We start from the raw sequence: 23,440 nt of genomic DNA on the forward strand, positions 1-23,440 counted from the left end.
GAAAAACAACATTCATTTTACTATTCGCTACCTATTTCCTACTCGCAAAAAAAGAGGCAGCAGGCATTAGATGTTTAATAAAAAGAAAACTCAAAATTCAAATACATATTCATATCTCTTTTCTGTTTACTGAGTCAAAGACATATTGCTCTTACCTAGTCCATGGAATCAATTTGAGCCCAACTACCTCAAGCCAACTTTTCCATGGATATTTTTCTACTCGTTTAATGGCTTCAAATTTTCCTAATTTAAAAAAAAATCCCTTTATTATTCTCTTATTTTCTAGAAAAATTTTATTCAACGTGTGCCCTTGAGTCATCTGTCTAGAATGTGCTAGAGTGCTTATTAACTGCAGTTTCCTCCTGACTACCTACGCCTCAAACTGTCCGATTCAGAATCTTTGGGGGAGGAGAGAGAAGAAATCTCCATGTTTAGTAAACTCAGGCAATTCTTATGTACAATGAAGTGTGAAATCTACTCCTCTAAAAATAGTGGCTCTCAATATTTTTGATTTAAGCAAAGCTTCAAAAATTCAAGTTTGTCAGACTTTGCTACAGATCTATAGATAATTGTACAGAACTTAATGTAGCTCAGAATTGGCAATCCCTGCTCTAAAACAAATATTATAATGGCATAATTTAGTGTATCTTTGTGTGACTAAATCTAGACAATCAAAAGGTAAATTATTAAGATTTAGGACGTATCTCATAGGCCTGTGGGGTTGGATTATTTTTTATAAATAGCTCTTTAAACATGATCTAAAGTTCATCAGCAAAACCAAGAAACAATGTATTCTTTAGTTTTTAAATTGTGATCAAATGTTGATACTATTACTTGGTCTTTTTTTTTCTTTTTTAAACTCAATGAATGCTGAACTGCCATGCTAACATATTACTGTTTAAGTCAAAAGTCCTACTCAGAAATTAAAAATAATTTTGTTCTCAAGTAAATTCTTTCAGTCACCAATCAACTTCAATTTATGAGTCTGTTACTACAGCAAGTTCCTACATTATACTTGGTTAAGCACATCAGACCCTGGTATCTTTTACTTATATGTCTGCAGCCTGGGCTGAGATGACTAGAATCAGCATAGGGGGTTTAGTCCACAGAAGCTGGATCGGCTGGCTTTAAAAAACTGGGTAATTATGCGGCAAATCATAAAAGAAAACCCACCTAATTTTATATATATATATAAGTCCTCAAATAATTATAATAAAACTGAAAAAAGCACTGGACTTTGAAGACTGAGATAAAAATTCCAGCTCTTTAGACTGTAGAAGTCACTCAATGTTTTTGTTGGTGGATGACTGAATAAATTCCCCTAAAGGGGGACTCACTTTTCATTGTCCCCCATCTGAAGAATCATTGCTGATAAGAATGATAAAAATCATTACTACTGATGATGAGAATGAAACAGTCTTTAAATCCAGCTGACTCATCATGTTTTTGTAAGGTAAAGAATTGATTAACATCTATTTTTAAAATGCTGGTGTTCAGACACAAACCAGTTCCCATTGAGCTGACGATATAAATTCATAGTGACTCCATGTATGTCAGACTAAAACTATGCTCCATAGGGTTTTCAATGACTGTTGTTTTTTTTTTTTGATGTACATGGTCATGCCTTTCTTCTAAGGAACATCTGGAGGCCCTAAATCGCTGACTTTTCACTTAACAGCTAAACACACTAACCCTTGCAGTACCTACTACTGGTGCGGCGCTGTAGAATACCCACTAGACCACAAGTTTGAACCCCACCCAAGGTAGGCAGTTTAAACTCATGAGATGCTCCTCACAAATGCTATACAGGGTTGCTACTGACTCGACAACACTTAACAACAACAACACTCCTAAATTATGAACTCTTGGTGTGACATTATAGGATAAGCACAGGGCTGCTAATCACAAGATCAGCAGTTCAAACCCACCAGTCACTACTTAGAAACACTATACAGGATTGCTGAATCAGAACTGATTTCATGGCACTTCTTGTTAAGTGTCATCTAATAGGTTCTGACTCATAGCGACCCTGCTGGATTAATACTATATTTTACCACTTCCTGTACCAAAATGACCTTCATTTAACTTTGTCTTTATATGAAGTCCTGGTGGCACGGTGGCTAAAATGCTGGACTGCTAACTGAAACATGGGTGGTTTGAAAACGACAGCCATTCTGCAGAAGATGTGGCAATTGTTTGAACAGAACAAGGGAACACCTAATGATTTAAAATTAGGAAAGGTGTGCGCCAGGGTTGTATTCTTTCACCATACTTATTCAATCTGCAAACTGAGCAAATAATCCGAGAAGCTGGATTCTATGAAGAAAATGTGACATCAGGATTGGAGGAAGACCCATTAACAACCTGTGATATGCAGATGATACAACCTTGCTTGCTGAAAGTGAAGAGGACTTAAAATGCTTACTGAGGAAGATCAAAAACCATAGCCTTCGGTATGGATTGCATCTCAATGTAAAGAAAACAAAAATCCTCACCACTGGACCAATAACACATCCATATCAATGGAGAAAAGACTGAAGCTGTCAAAGACTTCATTTTGTTCAGACCGACCACCAACATGAAATGACATATAGCATGAGGCAAATCTTCTGCACAAGACCTCTTTAAAGTATTAAAGAGCAAAGATGTCAGTTTGAGGACTAAGGTACGCCTGATCGAAACGATGGTATTTTAAATAACCTCATATGTGTATGTGCAAGTTGGACAGTGAATAAAGAAGACTGTAGAAGAAATGTATTTGAATTAAGATGTTGGAGAATACTGAAAGTACCATGGATTGCAAAAAGAACAAGCAAATCTGTGTTGGAAAAAGTCCAGTCAGAGTGCTCCCTGGAAGCCAGGCTGGCCAAACTTCATCTCTCATACTTCAGACATATCAGGAGGGACCAGTCAGGAGGGACCAGTCACTGGAGAAGGAGATCATGTTCGGTAAAGTGGAGGGTCAGAGAAAAAGATGAAGACCCCCCCCAAAAGAGGTGGACTGGCAAAGTGGCAGCATCAATGGGCTCAAGCGTGGCAACAACTGCAACGCTGGCCTAGGACTGAAAAGTGTTTCGTTCTGTTGTGCATAGGGTCACTGTAAGTTGGTACCAACACGATGGCACCTAACAACAACGACTACGACAACAAGAAATCAGACCCACATGAGGGATATATTGCCTCCAAAATCCAAAGAGAACCTCCAAACATTGTGCCTTCACTTTAGTTGTGGGAAGGGCCAGATGTAATAAGCTACCAACACATATTCTAGATAAATACAAAATTCTTAGATACAACATAGCTACTTATGAAACTTCTTGGCAGGCAGAGTTCTGGAGGCAGGTGGTTCTTCTTGGCTGGCTTTGAACACACAAGAAAGAAAGAAAAAAAAGTACCTCAGTAGCTGAAAAGCCGATACATACTCCTCTGAATCCCAGACGCTCTTTTCTAAACATGTACAGTACAGTTCTCTGATCTAAAAGCAAATAGCACATTTGTGAAGAACCAAAAGAAACGCACTTAGTTTTCAAACTATTAGGTTGGCAAAACCATATATAATCAAGAAAAAAAATAACGGTATTAAAAAACAATCATTTACTTTAGATTTGGCATATATCACAGGGATCAAATTTTGTAGTCTTATTTACATAATGCTATAAATACTGGCTGACCCGTCACTGGCCGTTTTGTACTAAGAAAATTATGAGTTAAAAGTGACAAAATTATAAAAAGGAAGGCTGTATGGCAGACATCATCTCAAAAGCAAGACGTTTGTATGCATGTATATCTGTTTTCTAATACTTTAAGGATACAAAGATTTAGGAACACGAAATTTTTCCATTAATATCTTCACTCTTGAGGGTTCCTAAGGTTTATGCTATGACAAAACGGCCTGCTGAACCTATTTTTTGCAAGGACCAGAAGTGCTGTGTTTCATTTTGATACAATGCAAGGCAAACAATGAAACATTCTTTAACAGCTTTGCTTTTCCAGTCCACTAAGGTTCTGGTAAGGAGCTCTGGTAGCATAGTGGTTACGAGTTGGGCTGCCAACTTCAAGTTTAGCAGTTCAAAACTATCAGCGGCTCCGCAGGAGAGAGAAGAGCCATTCTGCTCCCGTAAAGATTTATAGCCTCGGAAACCCTGTGCAGGGTCACTATGAGTCGGAACTGACTCCACGGCACTTAACAACAACAAGGCTAGAAGTCAGTTCATTCTGTGTAGATGATAAAGGAAAAGTCAAATGCCTCCACAAATACACTGTAGATGAAGCAACACCACTGGGATTCATGTGGCTGTTTCTAGCTGTGGCATTTAAAACGAACTACACGGTTTCAATTATCAGTAATGTGTACAGCTGAAATAGATTTAGATTGTATTCTCATTGCAAGATTTGGATCCATTTCAAATCTGATGTTTGCAGTGCTGCTAAAATCAAAGTAAGCAACTACTAGTGTTGCTATTTCACAGGTTCCAAATAAGGGAGCTTTGGTTACCTGTCGACCCAATGGATACTTGGGAAGAGAAGAGGTGAACTTATGAAGACATCTCAAAACCAGGAAGTAATTTGTATGGTAAACATGCAGATTTTCAAGCAATGACTGTGCTTCCTCCTAAAAATAACAGAATATATTATTAATATATGTCAGTAATTAAAAGACTATAATAAACATCTAATTCATGGTTAACTATGGGCTCTGCAAAACTGACAGAAGATTCAGAGTTCCAAATTACCCTGCTTAATTAATGAAAATTTATAATACACACAAAATCCTGGATAAAGGCTGGGTATTTTAGTATTTAGTATTCAGCCTGGTGATATTATACACACAGCAGAATCAATACTGCAATCCCTGGCCCAAATTAATAAAGGAGTGCTGAAAAGCACTTACTGAATGCTTGTCCTGTGCCAACCACCTGGTATACGTTACAATGAGGGAAGCCATTATTTCTTTGCTTCACTGTCATCAGGAGCATGCAGAGGTCACCAGAAAGCCCAGTGCCAATGGAGTTAATAGTTGTTGAAGTTCTGCCTATGGTGTAAAGTACTTTTTGTACTTGGATTTGTATTTGGAGGGGAAGAAGCGATGGCTGTGGAGGAAACATCAAAGGTAATTCTGAAACACCCCTGCCTCTTACTGACAATCCTCTTTACTGGTTTTACTCATTTTATCAATGGGGGAGGGGGGGAGTGAAAAAGACATTTGAAGCTAAAGAGTTTTATAATTTAGAATCTAGCAGGGATGATATGGAGGATAATATCTTTAAAAACCTAAAGGATGACTAATCTGAAAAATCAGATTTTTCAAAGGCTTTCTCAAATTGTGGTAGACCATAACCAAGTTTTCAGGTGTCGATTCCTTTTATAACTGCTTATTCCTGTATCATTTTCTTAAGGAGATTATGATTTGTGGTATAACCTTCAATTCTTTCTCTCCTCCTAAGAAGTCAATAAAGGACTTTTAACTACTGGCTGTCTTTTTTTCTTCAGTAATAGCTAGAAAATACCTAATATTTTTAGCACTTAACCATGCAGAAAATGCCTTCGATATCAATAAATTCAAGCAAATCTAACCAATATACAGCAACAAATATATTTTCCTGAACGCTAACTTACTAAGAAATCAATTCCTTGATCAGCAATCTAAGGGTCATTATCACAAAGCATATGACAAATTGTAACAATTTAAAATTTTTAATTAAAAAACAATTGTAACAAGGGAGTCCTGGTATGGTGCTGTGGGATAAAGCACTGGAACAAGAGGTCGGTTTGAACCAAAGTCAGCAGTTCAAACTCATCAGCGGGTCCTTAGAAACCCTATACACTATGAGTGGGAACCAACTTGACAACACTTAACAACAATATCATAACAAGAGCTGCCATAAGCAAAGGGTAGTTCAGCCCCACTGGGAAAGTATACTTTTATTCTATTTTTAATCTAATTTACAACATTTGTTGTTGTTGTTAAGTGCCATCTAGTAAGTTCCAACTCACAGTGACCCTGAATAGGGTTTCCGAGGAGCAACTGGTAAGTTTGAACTGCCTATCTTGTGATTCAAACTGACTTTGAGGTATTGGATAAAAGTCAATTATTGGCTTTTTGCTATTAAATAACAAACAGCAGGAATATTCTAGAGAAAAAGAAACATGCTGCTTCATATTACTTGTACTATCTATATACTTTTGCTCTGTGAAGTAACTGTATGCACCAGTAACTGAGTGATATGCTTATTAGTATACTTGGATATTAAGGAGACAAAAGAAAAAACTTTACTTAATATGGCAATTCACCATGCCCTGGAGCAAGTGTGAGGTGAGAGACATGAACATGTTTTCCTCCCAGGTAGTCTTAGTCCCATCATCCTTGACACTGTGTGATTATGTCTTTGTGCTGAGTGGAGTTCTAGTATTTAAAATGGTTTATTTTGTCTTTTTAAAAAATATATAGCATGCCATTTATTTTATCTCACGCATAATTAAGGAAATGGAGGCTTAATTCCAACATAATAGAAAAAGATGGCTATGTTGGATTTAATGAGATTTGCTGCAGTATACCTTTCTAAGGGATTTTCAAGAGCAATTTTGACCATCCCAGACCTTTGTCTTAGGCTCTGACTTTAGAACCTAATCTTCCCATAAGATTCCACTGTTATAAATTATTTGTATTATCAGCTGCAACAGATAATATCACAAATGATTAACTTTTTCATGTAACCCGTCGTTACTGAGCTTTTCTTATCCATGATGATAATTCCTGGTACACTTTGTAGGTACTATTTTATAGTTAAATTCGAATTTGTAAAGTTTTGTTGTATGAAAAATGTTCCCACTTATAAGTTAAAACAGCATACTGTGCACACATCAAAAACAAAGATTGCTCATAACATCGTCCACAAAAGCAGTTTTGTACATTCGTCTTTGGTAAGTAGTGACTAGGATCTTAACAGCTCATGAATGGCCATCTAAGGGGTTCCTTCATGTGTGGGAGAAAGAAAAAAGCACCCAGCTTAAAGCTACTTGGACTCAATTAGTCTAGTGGACTAAAAAACACATGTACACCAAGTGTACTTGACTCTGAGACCAGAAGACGGTCAGCTACCACTATCACCTGCTCTAAAAGGGATCACATTTAGAAGGTCCTGGATAGAGCAGGAGACAATGTGGAATAAAACTCAACCATCTAAAAAAGACTGGGCTTACTGTCAGAAAGAAAGAGAAGGGACCAGAGACTATAGCCCTAAACCACCTTTCAGGTCTGGAATGAACTCACTCTCATGGCCCAATTTTCAACCAAAAGATGGATACGTTATAAAGGGGGAGTACAACATTATAGTGAGGAATGCGCACAATGAAATGGTCAACCAAGCATTCAATATCAAAAGGGCAACATTTACCTGGGGACAAGGATCAGAGGGGTAGGGAAGGAGGGTGCAAAAGAAACAGAACCCACAGGGAGGAAGTGAGATAACTGCTGTTACATGGAGGGGATTGCAATCATTGAGACGATGAAACAAAGCATGATTTGTTGGCTGTAAAACTGATGATATACTCAGTAAACGTTCACTCAATTCACATGAAAAGTTTCAAAAAAAAAGAAAACAGAGGAGTCTGTTGATATAGTATTTCTTTTCTTCATTCATTAAAAATTTCCTCAGGGATCTTCTCTATACAGCAGTTACAGTTCTCATGTTTCAGTTCGTAACTGTGTTTAGGATGATTCTTTTCAATAGACACATCATTTGTGTTGAAATAGTCACTGTTTCCAATGAGATATACTTTTTTTCTGTTCATCTGGAAACATGAAGACCTCTTGCTCTTTACTGATTTTTGATACAAAATGAGGACAGAAATATTTCTCTGCTATATGAAAAGCATCAGAAATACATAGCAACCTCCTTGTTCCCCAATTTCATGTTCTTTCTGCTTGCTGCCCTTCTGCTTTTCCTCCAGATTCTTGCATAGCAAGCTCTCTAACTTCCTTTAGATCTTTAGCCAAAACTCACCTTCTCAGTGGGACTCTTATCTACAATTTCAGCTCCAATGCCAATGAACACCAAACTTCATATTCCCCATCTCTACTTCTTGTTTTCTTAGCACTTATTACTCACTAGCATAGTAAACACATAACTTATTGTTTACTGTCTGTCCTCCCAATAGAATGCAAGTTATACTATACCACCTGGCTTAAAACAAACACTTGAAAAGTATTTGTTTAATGAAAAAGTACATTAATAGATATTGGCATGCAGTTTCTCTTCAAATTAGAAGGGCAACTGCTCGTTGTCTAGCTGCTTATGGGATACATTTCCTACTTTTCAAAAGAAGCCAAAGGGCTGAATTAGTACTGTAAATCTTCCCCATTTGTAAACAATGGTTCAGATTTAAACAAAAACCACTAAGAACTTGAAACACACATTGTTGCCTGTCAGTGTGTAATGATGTTTTTAAGTGTCGTCAAGTCAGTTCCGACTTATAATGACCTGTACAGGGTTCCTAAGGAGCAGCTAGTTGGTTTGAACCACCAACACTGTGGGAAGCAGTTCAGTGCAGATCCTAGTTAATGTGTAATACACCATCTTAAATCAGTAATCTCCAACTACATTACTCCTGCCCATCATCATCTAAAAATCAGCTACTTATTACTGTTTACTTATAAGACAGAGTCCCAGCCCTTAATGAACTAGTCAATTTCTTTTAGTAAGCCAATGTCTACGTCAATAGTAAATGCATGTTGTTGGTGTTGCTGCTAAATGCCACTGGGTGGGTTCCAACTTAGAGCAACCCTGTATAGGATTTCCGAGGAGTAGCTGGTGGGTTTGACCTGCCAACATCCTGATTAGCAGTCCAGTGCTTATCCTACAGTACCACATCAAGACTCCTATCTGTATGTGGTGGTGGTGGTGGTGGTTATGTGCCATGGAGTCAGTTCCGACTCATAGCGACCCTGTACAGGTTTTCCGAGGCTGTAAATCTTTAGGGGAGCAAAAAGCCTCACCTTTCTCCCATGGAACAGCTGGTAGTATCGAACTGCTAACCTTCAGTTCGCAGCCTAATTCGTAACCACTACACTACCAAAGCTTCTTTAATGTATGTAAAGAAAGTAAAAATGATTAGGCAGTTAGATTTGCCACAATGTTTTACTTTGAATTTGTTTCTCTTTCAGTTTCCATAGTATTTATTACTTTTGTGCTCAGAATGATATGTATAAGGCTAATCAGTGACCTCAAGATTTAAAGAATTAAAAACATTATGGTATGATTTGTAATTCATTCCTTTCAATTCACATTTATTAAACAATGGTAAAACAAATTATATTCAATTTTTAGATTATGAGATATCATGTGTCCAAGAGCATACATATTTTAATATTTTTTTTCATTTATTTTCTTGATATAACTAAACATCATTTTTCTCATTAGAGAGAGATTTTGACTGGCAGTGTTTTCCAGACTTGACTTATCTTATTACAGCTAGCTATCTAACGGAACATCAAACCACAGCTTTCTCCCAGCTTTTGTGTGGCATGAATACTAGTCACGTCATCTGTCTATTTTGTTCTCCTTATTTCTTCTACCCTAATAGTTTAGACCAGGAGAATTGCTTAATGATTTAAATTTGGATTTTAATTGCTAATTCCTGAGAGCCCAGGTTAATGCCAAGCTGATCTGATCACATTTGGTAGGCTAAAATCTTTCCCCTTTCTTTCCCTTTTCCAGTTATTATTTTTTTCTATTAGATCCCCCCACCCCCTACTACTCTTGGGAAGAAGCTCTGTTAGCATAGTGGTTACAAGTTGGGCTGCTAATCTCAAGGTCAGCAGTTCGAAACTACTAGCTGTTCCACAGGAGAAAGATAAGGCTTTCTTCTCTCGTAAAGATTTACAGTCTTAGAAACCCTATACAGGGTTGATATGAGTTGGAAGCGACTCCATGGCACAGAAGCACCACCACCACCACTACTCTTGAGAGTCCTTGTGTGGTGCTGGGAGGATCAGCACTGGACTGCTAACCACAAGGCTGGTAGGTCAAACCCACCAGCTGCTCCTCGGAAACCCTATACAGGATCACTATGAATCACAACCAACTCAATGGCACTTAACAACAACAACTGCTCTTGTGCTTTATTGACTACGCAAAGGCTTTTGACTGTGTAGATCATTGACAACTTATGGACAACACTGTGAAGAATGGGTATTCCAGAACTCTTAATTGTGCTCATGAAGAACCTGTACAGAGACCAAGAGGCAGCTGTTTGAACAGAACAAGGGAACAATGAATGGTTTAAAATTAAGAAAGTTGTGCACCAGGATTGTATTCTTTCACCATACTTATTCAACCTATATGCTAAGCAAATAATACAAGAAGCTGGATTATATGAAGAGGAACATGACATCAGGTTTGGAGGAAGACTCATTATTAAAAACTTGCAATATGAATATCATACAACCTTGCTTACTGAAAGTGAAGAGGAGTTAAAATACTTACTGATGAAGATCAAAGACCACAGCCTTTGGTATGGGTTGCACCTCAATGTAAAGAAAACAAAAATCCTCACTACTGGACCGATAAATAACATCAGGATAAATGGAGAAAAAATGGAAGTTGTCAGACTAGCATCCACTGTCAACAGTCACGGAAGCAGCAGTCAAGAAATCAAAGAACATTTTGCATAAGCCAAATCTGCTGCACAAGACCTCTTTAAAGTGTTTAAGAGCAAAGATATCAATTTAAGGACTAAGGTATGCCTGACCAAAGCCATGTAAGCATGTGAAAGCTGGACAATGAATACGGGAAACAGTCAAAGAATTTAATCCATTTGAGTTTATGATGCTGGAGAAGACTATTATAAAAATATTATGGACTGCTCTGGAAGCATAGTGTTTATGAATCAGGCTGCTAACCTCAAGGTTGGCAGTTCGAAACTACCAGCTGTTCTGCGGGAGAAAGACGAGGCTTTCTGCTCCCATAAAGATTTGCAGACTCGGAAACCCTGTGCAGGGTCACTATGAGTCGGAACTAACTCCATGGTACTTAACAACAACAATAAATCATGGACTGTGAGGAAAACAAACAAATACTGTGTTTAAAGTGAAGGGTCAGCGAAAAAAGGACTACCTCCCAACGAGCTGGACTGGCACAGTGGCAGCAGCAATGAGCTCTAGTGTAATAGTAATGGTGAGGATGGCATAGGATTCGGCAGCGTTTCTTTCTGGTGTACACAGGGTGCTATAAGTCTCAATTGACTTGACGGCACCTAACAACAACCACTTTTTAGTTTTGTCGAAAGCAATAAGCAGGTGGGGGCAAACATGAAAGGCAAGTTTTCACCAAACTCATGTGCCTTTTGTTCATGAGTCATCATGATAAGCATTCTAACAGGTAAAATGAAGTACTTGCTCTGTTACTAACTTGCTTTGTGGTCTCAAATACTTCCCTTCCTTTCTCTTGACTGAAGTGCTGAATAAGGTTATGCTATATAATAGTAATATATAATATTTCTTAGAAGGTCAAAACTTAATTCCCACTCTCTATGGATTTAAAATCAAGTTGGGTAAATAGGCATGAGAGACATAAAACATTCACAATACAAGTCAAAATAAGAAAACTAAAACTGTCATCTGCACAGTACTATATCTATACTTTCTACATAGCAGGAAGTTTAACCCTTTCAGGGTTGAAACCATGCCACACAGCTTTAAGGAAGATTTGAACAAACAAGTAAAAAATGATTTTCTTAAATAAAGCATACAGATTCATTTATTCATTAGCGTATCTTCTCTTGACAAGAACAGAAGATCACCATGAGTAGCATCACTGGTAAAATGTTGTTTTTGTTAAGTGGTTTGAATCAATTCCAACTCACACTGATACACAGTACAGTATTTCCAAGGAGCAGCTGGCGGGTTTGAACTGCTGACTTTCTGATTCACAGTTCAGTGTTTATCCTACAGTGCTACACCAGGATAGAGATGATGAAAACTGGTACAGAGAACACAGCATTAAAGTGGTCTTTATGGTGTTGGGAACTTGTTTAAAAATAATGTCTCTTGAAAAAAAAATGTTTGTGTATAAAAGTATTCAATGACAGAAATGTATCCATGTGGTATGAGGAAAGCTGCTTCCCTGTCTTCCTGTCACTGGAGCAGTAGCACCTAGGCTGCATGGGACCTGGGCAGCTTGACTGACATGGCTACCTGACCAGGGAGACTGAAGCTGAAGATGAAGCTGCCTCACACTGAGTCGTTTCCTAGGTCTCCTACAAATGATCTTCACTGTTAATTTGAAAGGTGATCCTGTAGGATAAGCACTGGACTGCTAATCTAAATCCCATTCCTGATTTTCTTTCAGTTCTGGTATGGAGTTGTAGGATAAGCACTGGGCAGCTAACTGCAAGGTCGGTGGTTCAAATCTACTAGATGCTCCTTGGAAACCCTAGACAGGGTCACTATGAGTCAAAACTGACTCAACAGCACTTAAACAACAACAATAAAGAACTTCGGACACCTTCCTGTCAGCTTGTACTAATTCTTCAATGAAGCACTGTAGGCAGTGCACGAGCTTTGATGTTAGGCCTGATTATTTGTCAGATCCTCCATTTGCCAATCATGACACTTTTCATTTATACAAAGGGATGCAAACTTCTAACTTATGTGGTGACCTTGTTTGAAATGAGATAATACATAAAAATTACCTACTAATTGGCAAACGCTGTTAATGTTCCCTTGTTGTTGTAAAGTGCCACGGAGTCGGTTCTGACCCATATGACGCTGTATAGGGTTTCCAAGGAGCTGCTGGTGAGCCTGAACTGGCGATCTTATGGTTCAAACTGACTTTGCAGTCCAGTGCATTAGCCTACAGCACCACACTAGCCCTCCTTATTCCTCCTTAAACATTTACTCATAGGATATAAAACAATTTTTCACTATTTAAAAAAGTCGCTTATTGGCCGACTACCACTATCAACAATTTGAAATAGTATGTCTTCGAGTGGGAGAAAAAGTGGAACAACATTCAATTTTATAAAAAAGACTGGGCTTATTGGTCAGAAAGATGCTGCAAGAATCCGAAATGATGATCCTTAGTCACCCTTCCGGTCTGGAATGGAACTCACGCTTGTGGCCCAATTTTCAGTCAAGCAGTAGACAGGAAGATATGACAACACTAGTAAGGTGTGTTCACTATGGAACGGGCAACCACTCAAGATCAAAAGGGCAACATTAACATAAGGCCAAAGTTCAGAAGGGTTGGAAAGAAGGTGGAATGGGAATAAGAAACAAGGGGAGGAAATGCAATAACGTGTTAGAACACAGAGCAGATTACAACCATTGAGATGAAACAAAGGTAAAACTGAAGATCTGCTCTGTAAACGTTACTCAAATCACAACAAAAGTTTCAAAAAAAAAATCACTTATTGACGAAGATCAAAGAATGTAGCCTTCATTATGGATTAAAACTCAATGTAAAGAAAACAAAAATCCTCACAATTGGACCAATAAATAACACGATAAATGGGAAAAAAAACCCTGAAATTCTCAAGGATTTCTTTTTATTTGGCTCTATAATCCACAATCATGGTCAATGAAAAAGAGGAAGACCCTTAATGATACAGATTGACACAGTGGATTCAACAATGGACTCCAACATAGGAATAATTTTGAGGACGGCATAGAATCTAGCACTGTTTTGTTCTGTTGTGCATAGGGCTTTCGAAAGTATTCTAAGGTCTAATAGTTTTTATTATCATATAATAGTGACAATTATGCAAATATAATGTGAGGACACAATCTTCTTCAAATCTCTCCTTAATATTTGACTTGAACCAAATCTCAGGCACAAGGAATAATAAATTGCACCTTTGTTACTATACTGAATTTTAAAGTTCTGTATAATACACTTTTGATAACTCCATTTCTCAAGATACACATTTCACAAATTAAAGTTTAAAAAAAAATTAATTACTATAGCAACACTATGTGAACAAAAAACATGGAAAACATAAATCAAATCACTGACCTTGCTATTTCCATTAAAACCTGTAAATGTCTGTTATAATCCGCATACCATAGATTAGCAGTTTAAACCCACCAGCTACTCCTTGGAAACTCTATACAGTGTGACTATGGAATCGAGTCAGTGGCTCTTAACAACAACAACAACAACAACATCTTCAATTAGGACTTCTGGTGTGGCACTGTAGGATTAGCACTGGATTGTAAACCACAAGGTTGGCAGGCAGTTCAACCCCACCAGCTGCTCCTAGGAAACCCTATACAGAGTCACTATGAGTTGGAATCAACTCAATGGCACATGACAACAACTTCAATTAAGCCTACAGCTTAAAATACAATTTTAATAAGCAAGTGAAATGATTTCACTAATCAGAAAAAATTATTATTACCTTGTTTATGAACAAGTATATAAAATAAAATCATTCTACAGCCAAAAGGAACTTTAAGAAATTTTTTGGTTTAGTGCTATTATAGGATTTGAAAACTATAACGTTACCAGAAGCTTGCATTTATGGGACCTTGTGCAAGCTCATTCTGCTTAAATTTAGAAGAACTTGTCACTTAGAGCACACTTTTTGGGCAACATACTTAGCTGTACTATTTAGCTGTTCAGGTGACAAACTACTTACAAATACGAAAATTCACAGAATCTCTGATCCTTCATCAATTTATACGGCCTTCAAATATCACCCTGTTTGAAATTCCTAGTTAATCTTCTAAAAATACACATAGCTTTTGCCAGCTTAATTTTTTTTTTAATTTGAAAGCAAAATGACAAAATGCCAAACCTGAAGTTTATTATGTACAAAGCTAGCATCAGTTTTAAAGCAGTATCTTTAAAGCTTATGAGTCTATAGTTTTGAGTCCAGCCAGAAAATAACTGAGATGAGTCATTTTTTATTTATGTTTGGAGCTCAATAGATTAGTTCTATACTTAAGAAAATAAGGGTAAGAAAAACAATGTTTCCTTCTAGGCAGTCAGTCTGAGTTGGTGGTTCTTAGAGTGGTCTCTAGAATAGCAGTACTAAGCACCTACTCCTCATTTACTGACACATCACATTTACAACCATTAAAAACCTATCCGTAATGGTGTGTGTACTTCCGGCAGTAATGAATGCCAATGTGTGCAGTGAGAGTAATACTGGCTGTGATGGTTCAGGATATATGTCAACTTGGCTAGGCCATGATTCTTAGTGGTTGTAATGATATAGATCTCATCCGCTATTTTTTTATCTGATGTAGTCATCCTCCATTTTCACATACCGCCAATGTTCACAAATGACCTAGTTTTTGGAATGTAACCATGTCAATAAGAGAGGAGTGGGCATATATTCCATATGTTGTTAGCTCCTATAAAGTTGGCCCTTGACTTATGGCGACCCCATGTACAACAGGATCACTCCACTAATCCATACGGTCTTCACTAGTTGATTGCTAGGCCTTTCTATCTAGTCTGAGAGTCTGGAAGCTTTGCTGAAATCTGTTCAGCATCTATAATGACATGCAAGTCTCCACTGACAAATGGGTGGTGGCTGCACTTGAGGTGCACTGGTTGGGAACTGGACCAGCGACTTTCACAAAGAAGGTGCGAATTCTACCATTGAACCACCCCTGCTCTCGTAAGCATTATTTTATTTATATATATATATATACACATACACACACACACACACTCTCACATACATATATCACATGCAATATATATACGATTGTAATACATAATGTATAAACCTAGGTATTCATACTATTATCTTAATCTTCATCACAGTGAAAAATACACAATATTTTAAATTTAAATTTTAAGTCTTATTGATATGTTTGTTTTCAATTCACTCCCACTTGTTAAACAAACTTTGGTTATCCTAATAGCCCCATGAGGAAATCATACAAGGAGTAATCTTATTTAATAGATAAGAAAATTGAGGTTTAAATAGGGTAAGTGGTTTTCCTAAGTACACATGACTAATGAGTAGCTGAAGTTCAAATGCAAGATTTCTGGATTAATATCAGGGATTTTCACTATGTCATATAATATTTTCTTGCTGTTGGTAAGTGCTGTTCAGTTGGTTCTGACTCAGAGAGACCCTTTATAGGATTTCCAAGGAATAGCTGTTAGGTCTGAGCTGCCTTTTGGTTCGAAGTCCAGTGCTGATCCTATAGTACCCCCACCTGCCAGGAGCCCTAATATTGTACTACTGATCATCAATTATTTTTACAAAACCATAAAAAGTATTATAATGAGAATAAAATATTTAAAGATATATCTCTACTCTAAATTAGAGAAAACAACAGACACACTGATTTATTTACATATTCTATCAAAGTAGAATAAAACTTCCAATAATTTTCTCACAGACATCTTCTGGTCTTTGACTTTAGCAAGTAGCCTGCAGACAACTTTTTTAGAGTAAGGACACCATTTTTTGCCCTCTTCCACATTTCTCACTGTTAAGTCTTAAGAAAATATATCCTTATATGACAAAATATGAAATTCAAAAATGAGTATCTGTCTCGAGTCAACGTAATAAAAATCAGGATAGATTTTAAGGCAAAGGTAAAAACTAACAGGGCTGTAATTTCAACAAGAATATATATTACATAAATAAATGCTTAGAAATATACAAAACTTCATTGAAAAGAAGAGATCAGTTTGAGGATATTTGTATGATTGACTAACCTAGAATTCTCTTTGTCGTCTTAATGGTTAAAGGTACTATTTAAAGAATCTATTCCAGGCTTCTGAAAATACACTTTGGCAGAAAGTTCTAGCAGGAAATGCATTTGGCAACTAGCTGACTCAGCAGAAAGCTAATCTATCTAATCTGAAAAGACTGAATAAACAAGCATACATCCTTTTCCACTGGTTTTTAAATTTCCTCTCAGCTGAAACAACCTGTATTTGTTTGAAGACTTCCTTCACTGCTCTTAAAAGGTTACAGAGATGAATAAAATGAATATTGAACCCAATCTAAAAGTAATTTTATATTACAGCAGTATGGATTCTGCAATAGAAACAATGTCTAATAAAAGCCATTCTCAGTATTTTTTGAGAATTTACAATGCAATGAAGTTGAACAAGTATTTAGAACTATATTGAGCACATATCCTTTAGGAATTAACATTACTTTGTTCAATTTTTGAAACTGTTATGTATCACCAAAACTCAGTACTGGGCTTAACTTCAATCTCATCTTAATTTTAGTACAATTTTTAAACAACTTTTTCCTTAAAAAGGTATGAGTAGTATGAAAATAAATAACATGACACATTACTAAGTGTCCATCAGTAGGGGACTTAAGTTAAATTCATTCAATTGAATACTCTGCCATTCTTTAGTACATATATGTAATTATTTCCAAGATAAGGTGCAAAGCAAGGTGCAAAATAGTTATGTATGACATTCCTATATTCTGTAAAATAGGGGCAAAAGCCCAACATATATGTAATTACTTGTATATGAACACAGAACTTTTGGGACGATTCCTAAGAAACGAGGGACAATGGCTGTACGCAGGCAGAGAGGATGGTTGGAAGACAGAAGCAAAAGGGAGCCTTTACACTGTACATTATTTTGCCTTTTGTATTATATCATGTTCAAGTAGTATCTATTAAAAAGAAATCAGTTCTTCTTTTGATATTCCCTATGCTGTATGCATAACTCATAATTTTCTAAATTCCTTGCTTCTTTCTTGTCATTATTTGTCAAATCAATACCCACTTAACAGTGGGTGCCTAAGCTGTATGACTTCTATGTGCTTTTAAGTATGACAGCTTTCAGAAGAATATTAAAATGATATTGCTTGCAGATTCCAACTGTTATGTGCAATGAAAGATGAAATCTAAAAGTGCTTTTAAAATAGACCACAGGAGAAACCCAGTGTTCCAGATAGTATTTTTTCTCCATAAAAAGTCTTCTTTTAGAGATGAGGGTTTTTTTAATCATCTTTAATAATCACATTCCTAATTAAGTATCAAATCCAGTAGTTCATTATGAAGAGTATATTACAATGCACAGGTGTTCTATAATATGAACTCAGTAAATATTATGTGAAAATACTTTTTTATGAAGAAGAAAAAAGAAAAACATTCCTACCTTTAAAAGTCTTTCATCGGTCAACAATGCAACCTGCTTCTCAGATGCTTGATTTTCCACGTACCTAAAATTTTTACAATCCCATACACAAAAAGAGAAGATTAAACCATCTAATTCTTTGAACAACATGAGGAAAAAAAGATCTACTTTGCCTAGATTGTGGCTGTTGTTAAGTGCGGTCAAGTCAGTTCCAAATCACAGCACCCCTGTATAGGGTGTCCAAGGAGCAGCTCATGAGTTTGAGCCACAGACCTTGTGGTTCAAACTGACCTTTTGGTTCAGTGATTTATCCCACAGCTACACACCAGGACTCCTTACCTAGACTGGGGTGGTACATTTTAGATTGCTTTTCAAAAATTAATTTTATCAAACTCACAAATTATGTTTCTTTATAAAAAATATTTTTCCTTATGCCAAACTTTTGACTCCAACAAACATATCCCACAATTAAAAACAGAAGGACTTTATTTTACTATAAACAAAACAAAAAAGTTAGCTTATTTTTCCTTTTCCCACCTGAAAAGTAACTGGATTGAGATCTTATTTTTCCTCAAACTCTAATATGCTGTTGTTGTTGTTGTTGTTGTTAAGTACCAACGAGTTGGAGCCGACTCATAACAACCCTGTATAGGGTTTCCCAGGAGTAGCTGGTGAGTTTGAAATGCTGAACTTATGGTTCAGATTGACCTTGCAGTCTAGTGGTTTATCCCACAGTGCCACAGCAGGACTCTACAGTCTATTATGTTGTTGCTAAGTGCTATTGAGTAGGTTCCAATTCATAGCGACCCTGTATAGTTCCAAAGAGCAGCTGGTGGGTTTGAACTGTTGACCTTATGGTCCCCAGTCCAGTGCTGATCCTACAGTGCCATGCCAGAAGTCCAAACCCTATTATTTTGCTGTTGTTGTTAAGTGCCATCAATTAGATTCTGACCCACTGGGACCCTGTAGAGGGCTTCCAAGGAGCTGCTGGTGAGCTTGAACCAACATCCTTGCAGTTCAAACCTACTTTGCAGTATAGTGCATTACTCACAGAGCCACACAGGGACTCCTAAACCCTATTACAGCTGTGTTAAATATCTACTTCTCTTTTTACCTCCTAAATGATGGAAGACGTCGGATGTTTTCACATTGATTATCTGATAAAAAATTTATTCTTCTCTTTGCTTCTGGGAGATTACAGCACAGAACACTGAGTGGCTGAGAATAGAAATGCTCTAATAGAGAAAGCTGAAAGAAATATAAAAATTAAATATATATGTTATATTTTGGCAGTAAATCTTTTGGCCTATGTCTCCTCAATTTTAAGGCTTTTTTTTTTTTTTTTAAGAACAAAAGTTTTATGGCATTAATATATTTAATAATAAACCATAAATCCTACATAAATGGCTATGTACTTTTAATATTTAAAATTTTCAGTTTTGAGCATGAGGTAAAAAAAATGGTCATTTTTTGAAAGAGTAATCAACTAATACTACTGCTAGGATGCTACTTCATGCATTCCCGGGTTTATTCCAAACAAGATGTCTCTGCAATCAGTGGATGGCTGCAGACAAGCTCTCTCAGCAATACGCTTATGTTTGTCTCATTAGGGAGGCTTCAAAAAACAGCCCAAATAAAAACAGTGGCTTCTTAGGAGATGTGCTAGGCCAGTTCAATTCACGGCAGAGATGTCACCTCAGAAGATTATGGTGACTGATTTTGGGGACCCCAAAGGGGTCAAGTTGATAAGATTTTCTCAGGAGACACAGGATGATCAGAGGCTTATTATGAAGTTTTAAGAAAACTGAAATTACCAGTGAAAAAAAGACCAGAAAACTTGCACTGGGGAATTTTTTCCCTCATCAAAAAAATACACTTGCTCATTCTGTGAGGGTAACAAGGGCTGTCTGATGACAATTTCTTGCCCTTTCAGACCTCTGTTATGTTCCTACTACTCAAAGACCACTTCAAAGGAACATGATTTGATTCCTCCAGGATAACAAAATAGCCATTTTGGTATGGTGTAAATTGAAGAGTACAAAATTCCTTGGGGAAAAAGGTTTGGTGTTATTGTTAAGTGCAAATTAGTCAGTGCTGACTCACAGTGACCTTGCATAGAGTTTCCAAGGTGCGGCTGGTGGCTTTGAACTGTTGAACTTGTTAGCAGTCCAGTACTTTATCCTATGATGCCACGCTAGAACTCCTTGGAGAAGTATGGTTACAAATGGGAATACCAGTTTCAGAAGTATACAGACCCAAATGGAGGATATATCAAGAAACAATAGTTTCACATCTTGATATTTTTGTTTAATAAACATTTCTGTGATTTTGTAACAATACTTCTTTACTACTGTTGTATAAACTAAAGAATCTTACATAAGCAGATATATTCATTAACTGAAGAAGCAATTCATTTAAGAAAATTGTAAATGTGTTGCTCTAGTGTAGTGAATTACTTAATGTCTTTTCCAGTTATAGTCTTTGAAAACTACCACCAATAGACTTTTTCCAGCTGGGTCTGGGTAAGAAGAGGTGGGTTAAGATGCTGATAAATTTTACGATTCAACCGGTGAGTGACTATAACAGGGCTAATTATGATTGGTCAATTTTGTCATCTTGCTGAGTATAAAAGAAGCCATTTCAGAAGCAGACAGGGGAATCTTAATACCATCAAAGAAGAGCCAGGAGTTGAAGGCATCCCATGGTCCCTGAGATCCCTGCGTACTGAACCTGCTTCAGCCTGGGACAGAAAGCTGTGACAGCAGAATAGTAGCAGCAGAACCAACAGCCAGAGCACAAGACAGAGCAATGGGCTTCCCAGACCAGGAGAAAGTAAAGCTGAGTGCCTCTGGGTAAGAACCCACTTAATTACAGGAACTAGAAGACCCATGGAACTAGGGCCGAGTACCTTCCGGCTGAGGCTTATGGTTGAGTAATACTCCCTGTGGGCAAAAATCATGATCTCTTTAAGAGCTTTATAACATTGCTCAGGCAGAGAGAGGCCTGCCTATAGGCATGGCTGGGGAGAGTCTGTCCTGACTAGAAGAAATGTGCACTGAACATTTCTAACTCTCAGTTCTGTGTGGCCATTTCAATGAATTACCAAACCCTCCTGAGTAGAGTATGCTGTGGGAGGAATGATGGATGCCATTTTTCACAAGTGTGAATGAAACTGGAGTGTCAACATAGGATCTACCATGTGTCCAAATACTATAAGCAACTATGAATCTAATAGTGCAAAATCTGGTCTTTTATAATACACAAAAATGTTATAATGGTAGAAACTTAATAGGAATAATGAAACATTAATAAAGAAAATTTGTTTTTACATGGAAAACATTGTAGTGTATCTGGCACATATAAATAATCTACCAACTAGAATGCTATGGTCTCCACAGAGTGAGGGGGGATGATTTACCAGATTCTAATATACTTGCCAGATATCTTATAAGATGATCTAAATATTAAAATACTCTGATTCTAAGCAACCGTCTCTCATGACCCAATTTGGTCTCCAAGCTACCTTGGTATGTGAAAGATGGATCCCCCAAGACAGTGAACATACGCAGTCTGGCACATACACTGGAAATGGTATTCTCATCACAATTTAATAAATTGGCATGCTAGTTTAAATATCGGCCTTAAGGTGTTTGTCAAGAGTCAGTGATCCTGAGCTTGATCCTTCCTAGGTGAATGACAATGAATTTCTGAGTCTAGTGTGGTGCTGTGGGTTAATGCGCTACACTGCATAGTCATTTGAACTGTAAGGTCAGTGGTTCAAGTTCACCAGCCATTCCTCGGAAACCTTATACAGGGTGGCTATGAATAGGAAATGACTCGATGGCAAACAACATAGAACCGAAGAATTCTAAAGATAAATACTGGAAGACACAGAAAGCAATAAAAGAAAATGGAAAAAATACACAGGGAATAACTTTATCAAAAAGTATTGGTCAACATCCAACCATTTTAGGAGGTAAATATGATAAAGAACCAATGGTTGATAGAAGGAAGAAGTGCAAGCTGCACTGAAGGCATAGTTGAAAACAAGGTTCCTGGAATTCACAAAATACCAATTAACATGTTTCAACACAACAGATGCAGTGTTAGAGGCGCTAACTCATCTATGCCAAGAAATATGGAAAACAGTGACCTGGAATATTGGCTGTAAGAGATCCATATTCGTGCCTACTTCAAAGTACAGAAAGGTGATCCAAGAGAATACACAAATTCTCAAAGAATATCATTAATATTACACACAAGTAAAATTTTGCTAAATAAAATTTAAAATGTTTGAAAAAAAAACAGGGAATTGCTAGAAATTCAAGCAAGACTCAGAAGAGAACATGGAATGTGGGATATCACTGCTGATAACAGATAGATCTTGGCTGAAAGCAAAGAATACTAAAAAGATGTTTACCCATATTTTAATGAGTAAAGGCATTCAACTGTATGGATATCACAAATAATAACAAATTATGGATAACACTGCGGATAAAAAAAATTCCAGAACTTAATTGTGCTCATGTAAAACTTATACAAAGACCATGAGGCAGTGGATCAAACAGAACAAGGGGATACTACTGTTGCTACTGCTGTATGCTGTCAAGTTGGTTCTGACTCATATAGACCCTGAATCAGGTTTCTAAGGCTGTAAATCTTTATGGGAGCAGAAAACCTCATCTCTTTCCTGAAGAACAGCTGGTAGATTCAAACCGCTAACCTTGCAGTTAGAAGTCCAATGGGTAAGCCACTACACTACCAGGGATACTACATTGTTTGAAATCAGGAAATGTTTGCATTAGGGTTGTATTCTTTCACCATACTTATTCAATCTATATGCTGAGTAAATAATCCTATGAGGTGAACTATATAAAGAAGAATGTAACATCAGAATTCAATTAGGAATGCAACATGCAGATGACACAACCTTACTTGCTGAAAGCCAAGGGGGCTTGAAGCACTTGCTGATGAAAATCCAAGAACACAGCCTCAGTATGGATTACAACTCAATGTAAAGAAAACAAAAATCCTCACAACTGAACTAATAGAGAACATCATTACAAACAGAGAAAAGATTGAAGCAGCTGTCAGTGCTCATAGAAACAGCAGTCGAGAAACTAAAGGACATACTGCAATGGGCAAATCTGCTGCAAAATAACCCTTTAAAGTGTTAAAAAGCAAAGATGTCACTTTGGGAACTAAGGTGTGCATGGACCAAGACATGGTATTTCAATCGCCTAATATGCTTGTCCCACCAATCGTCTGTCAATTTGTCCTACTGTGGTGGCTTGTGAGTTGCTGTGAATATGGAAGCTATGCCACGGGTATTTTAAATACCAGTAGGGTCACCCACGATG

At 37.1% G+C, this 23,440-nt stretch overlaps 1 protein-coding gene across 1 annotated transcript in view; it reads right to left on the reverse strand.

Moving 5' to 3' along the window:
• ORC3 (origin recognition complex, subunit 3) overlaps positions 1–23,440 on the reverse strand; it is a 113,831-nt gene that overhangs the window by 29,344 nt on the left and 61,047 nt on the right. The window contains exons 10-13 of the mRNA XM_006870628.1: positions 19,195–19,328; positions 18,102–18,165; positions 4,496–4,612; positions 3,396–3,475 (exon numbers count right to left, since the gene is read on the reverse strand). Of these exons, the coding sequence (XP_006870690.1) occupies positions 3,396–3,475; positions 4,496–4,612; positions 18,102–18,165; positions 19,195–19,328 (395 nt within the window). The remainder of the gene's footprint in view (positions 1–3,395; positions 3,476–4,495; positions 4,613–18,101; positions 18,166–19,194; positions 19,329–23,440) is intronic.

This window comes from Chrysochloris asiatica, unplaced genomic scaffold (assembly GCF_000296735.1).
Source record: "Chrysochloris asiatica unplaced genomic scaffold, ChrAsi1.0 scaffold00146, whole genome shotgun sequence".
NCBI classification, from domain to species: domain Eukaryota; kingdom Metazoa; phylum Chordata; class Mammalia; order Afrosoricida; family Chrysochloridae; genus Chrysochloris; species Chrysochloris asiatica.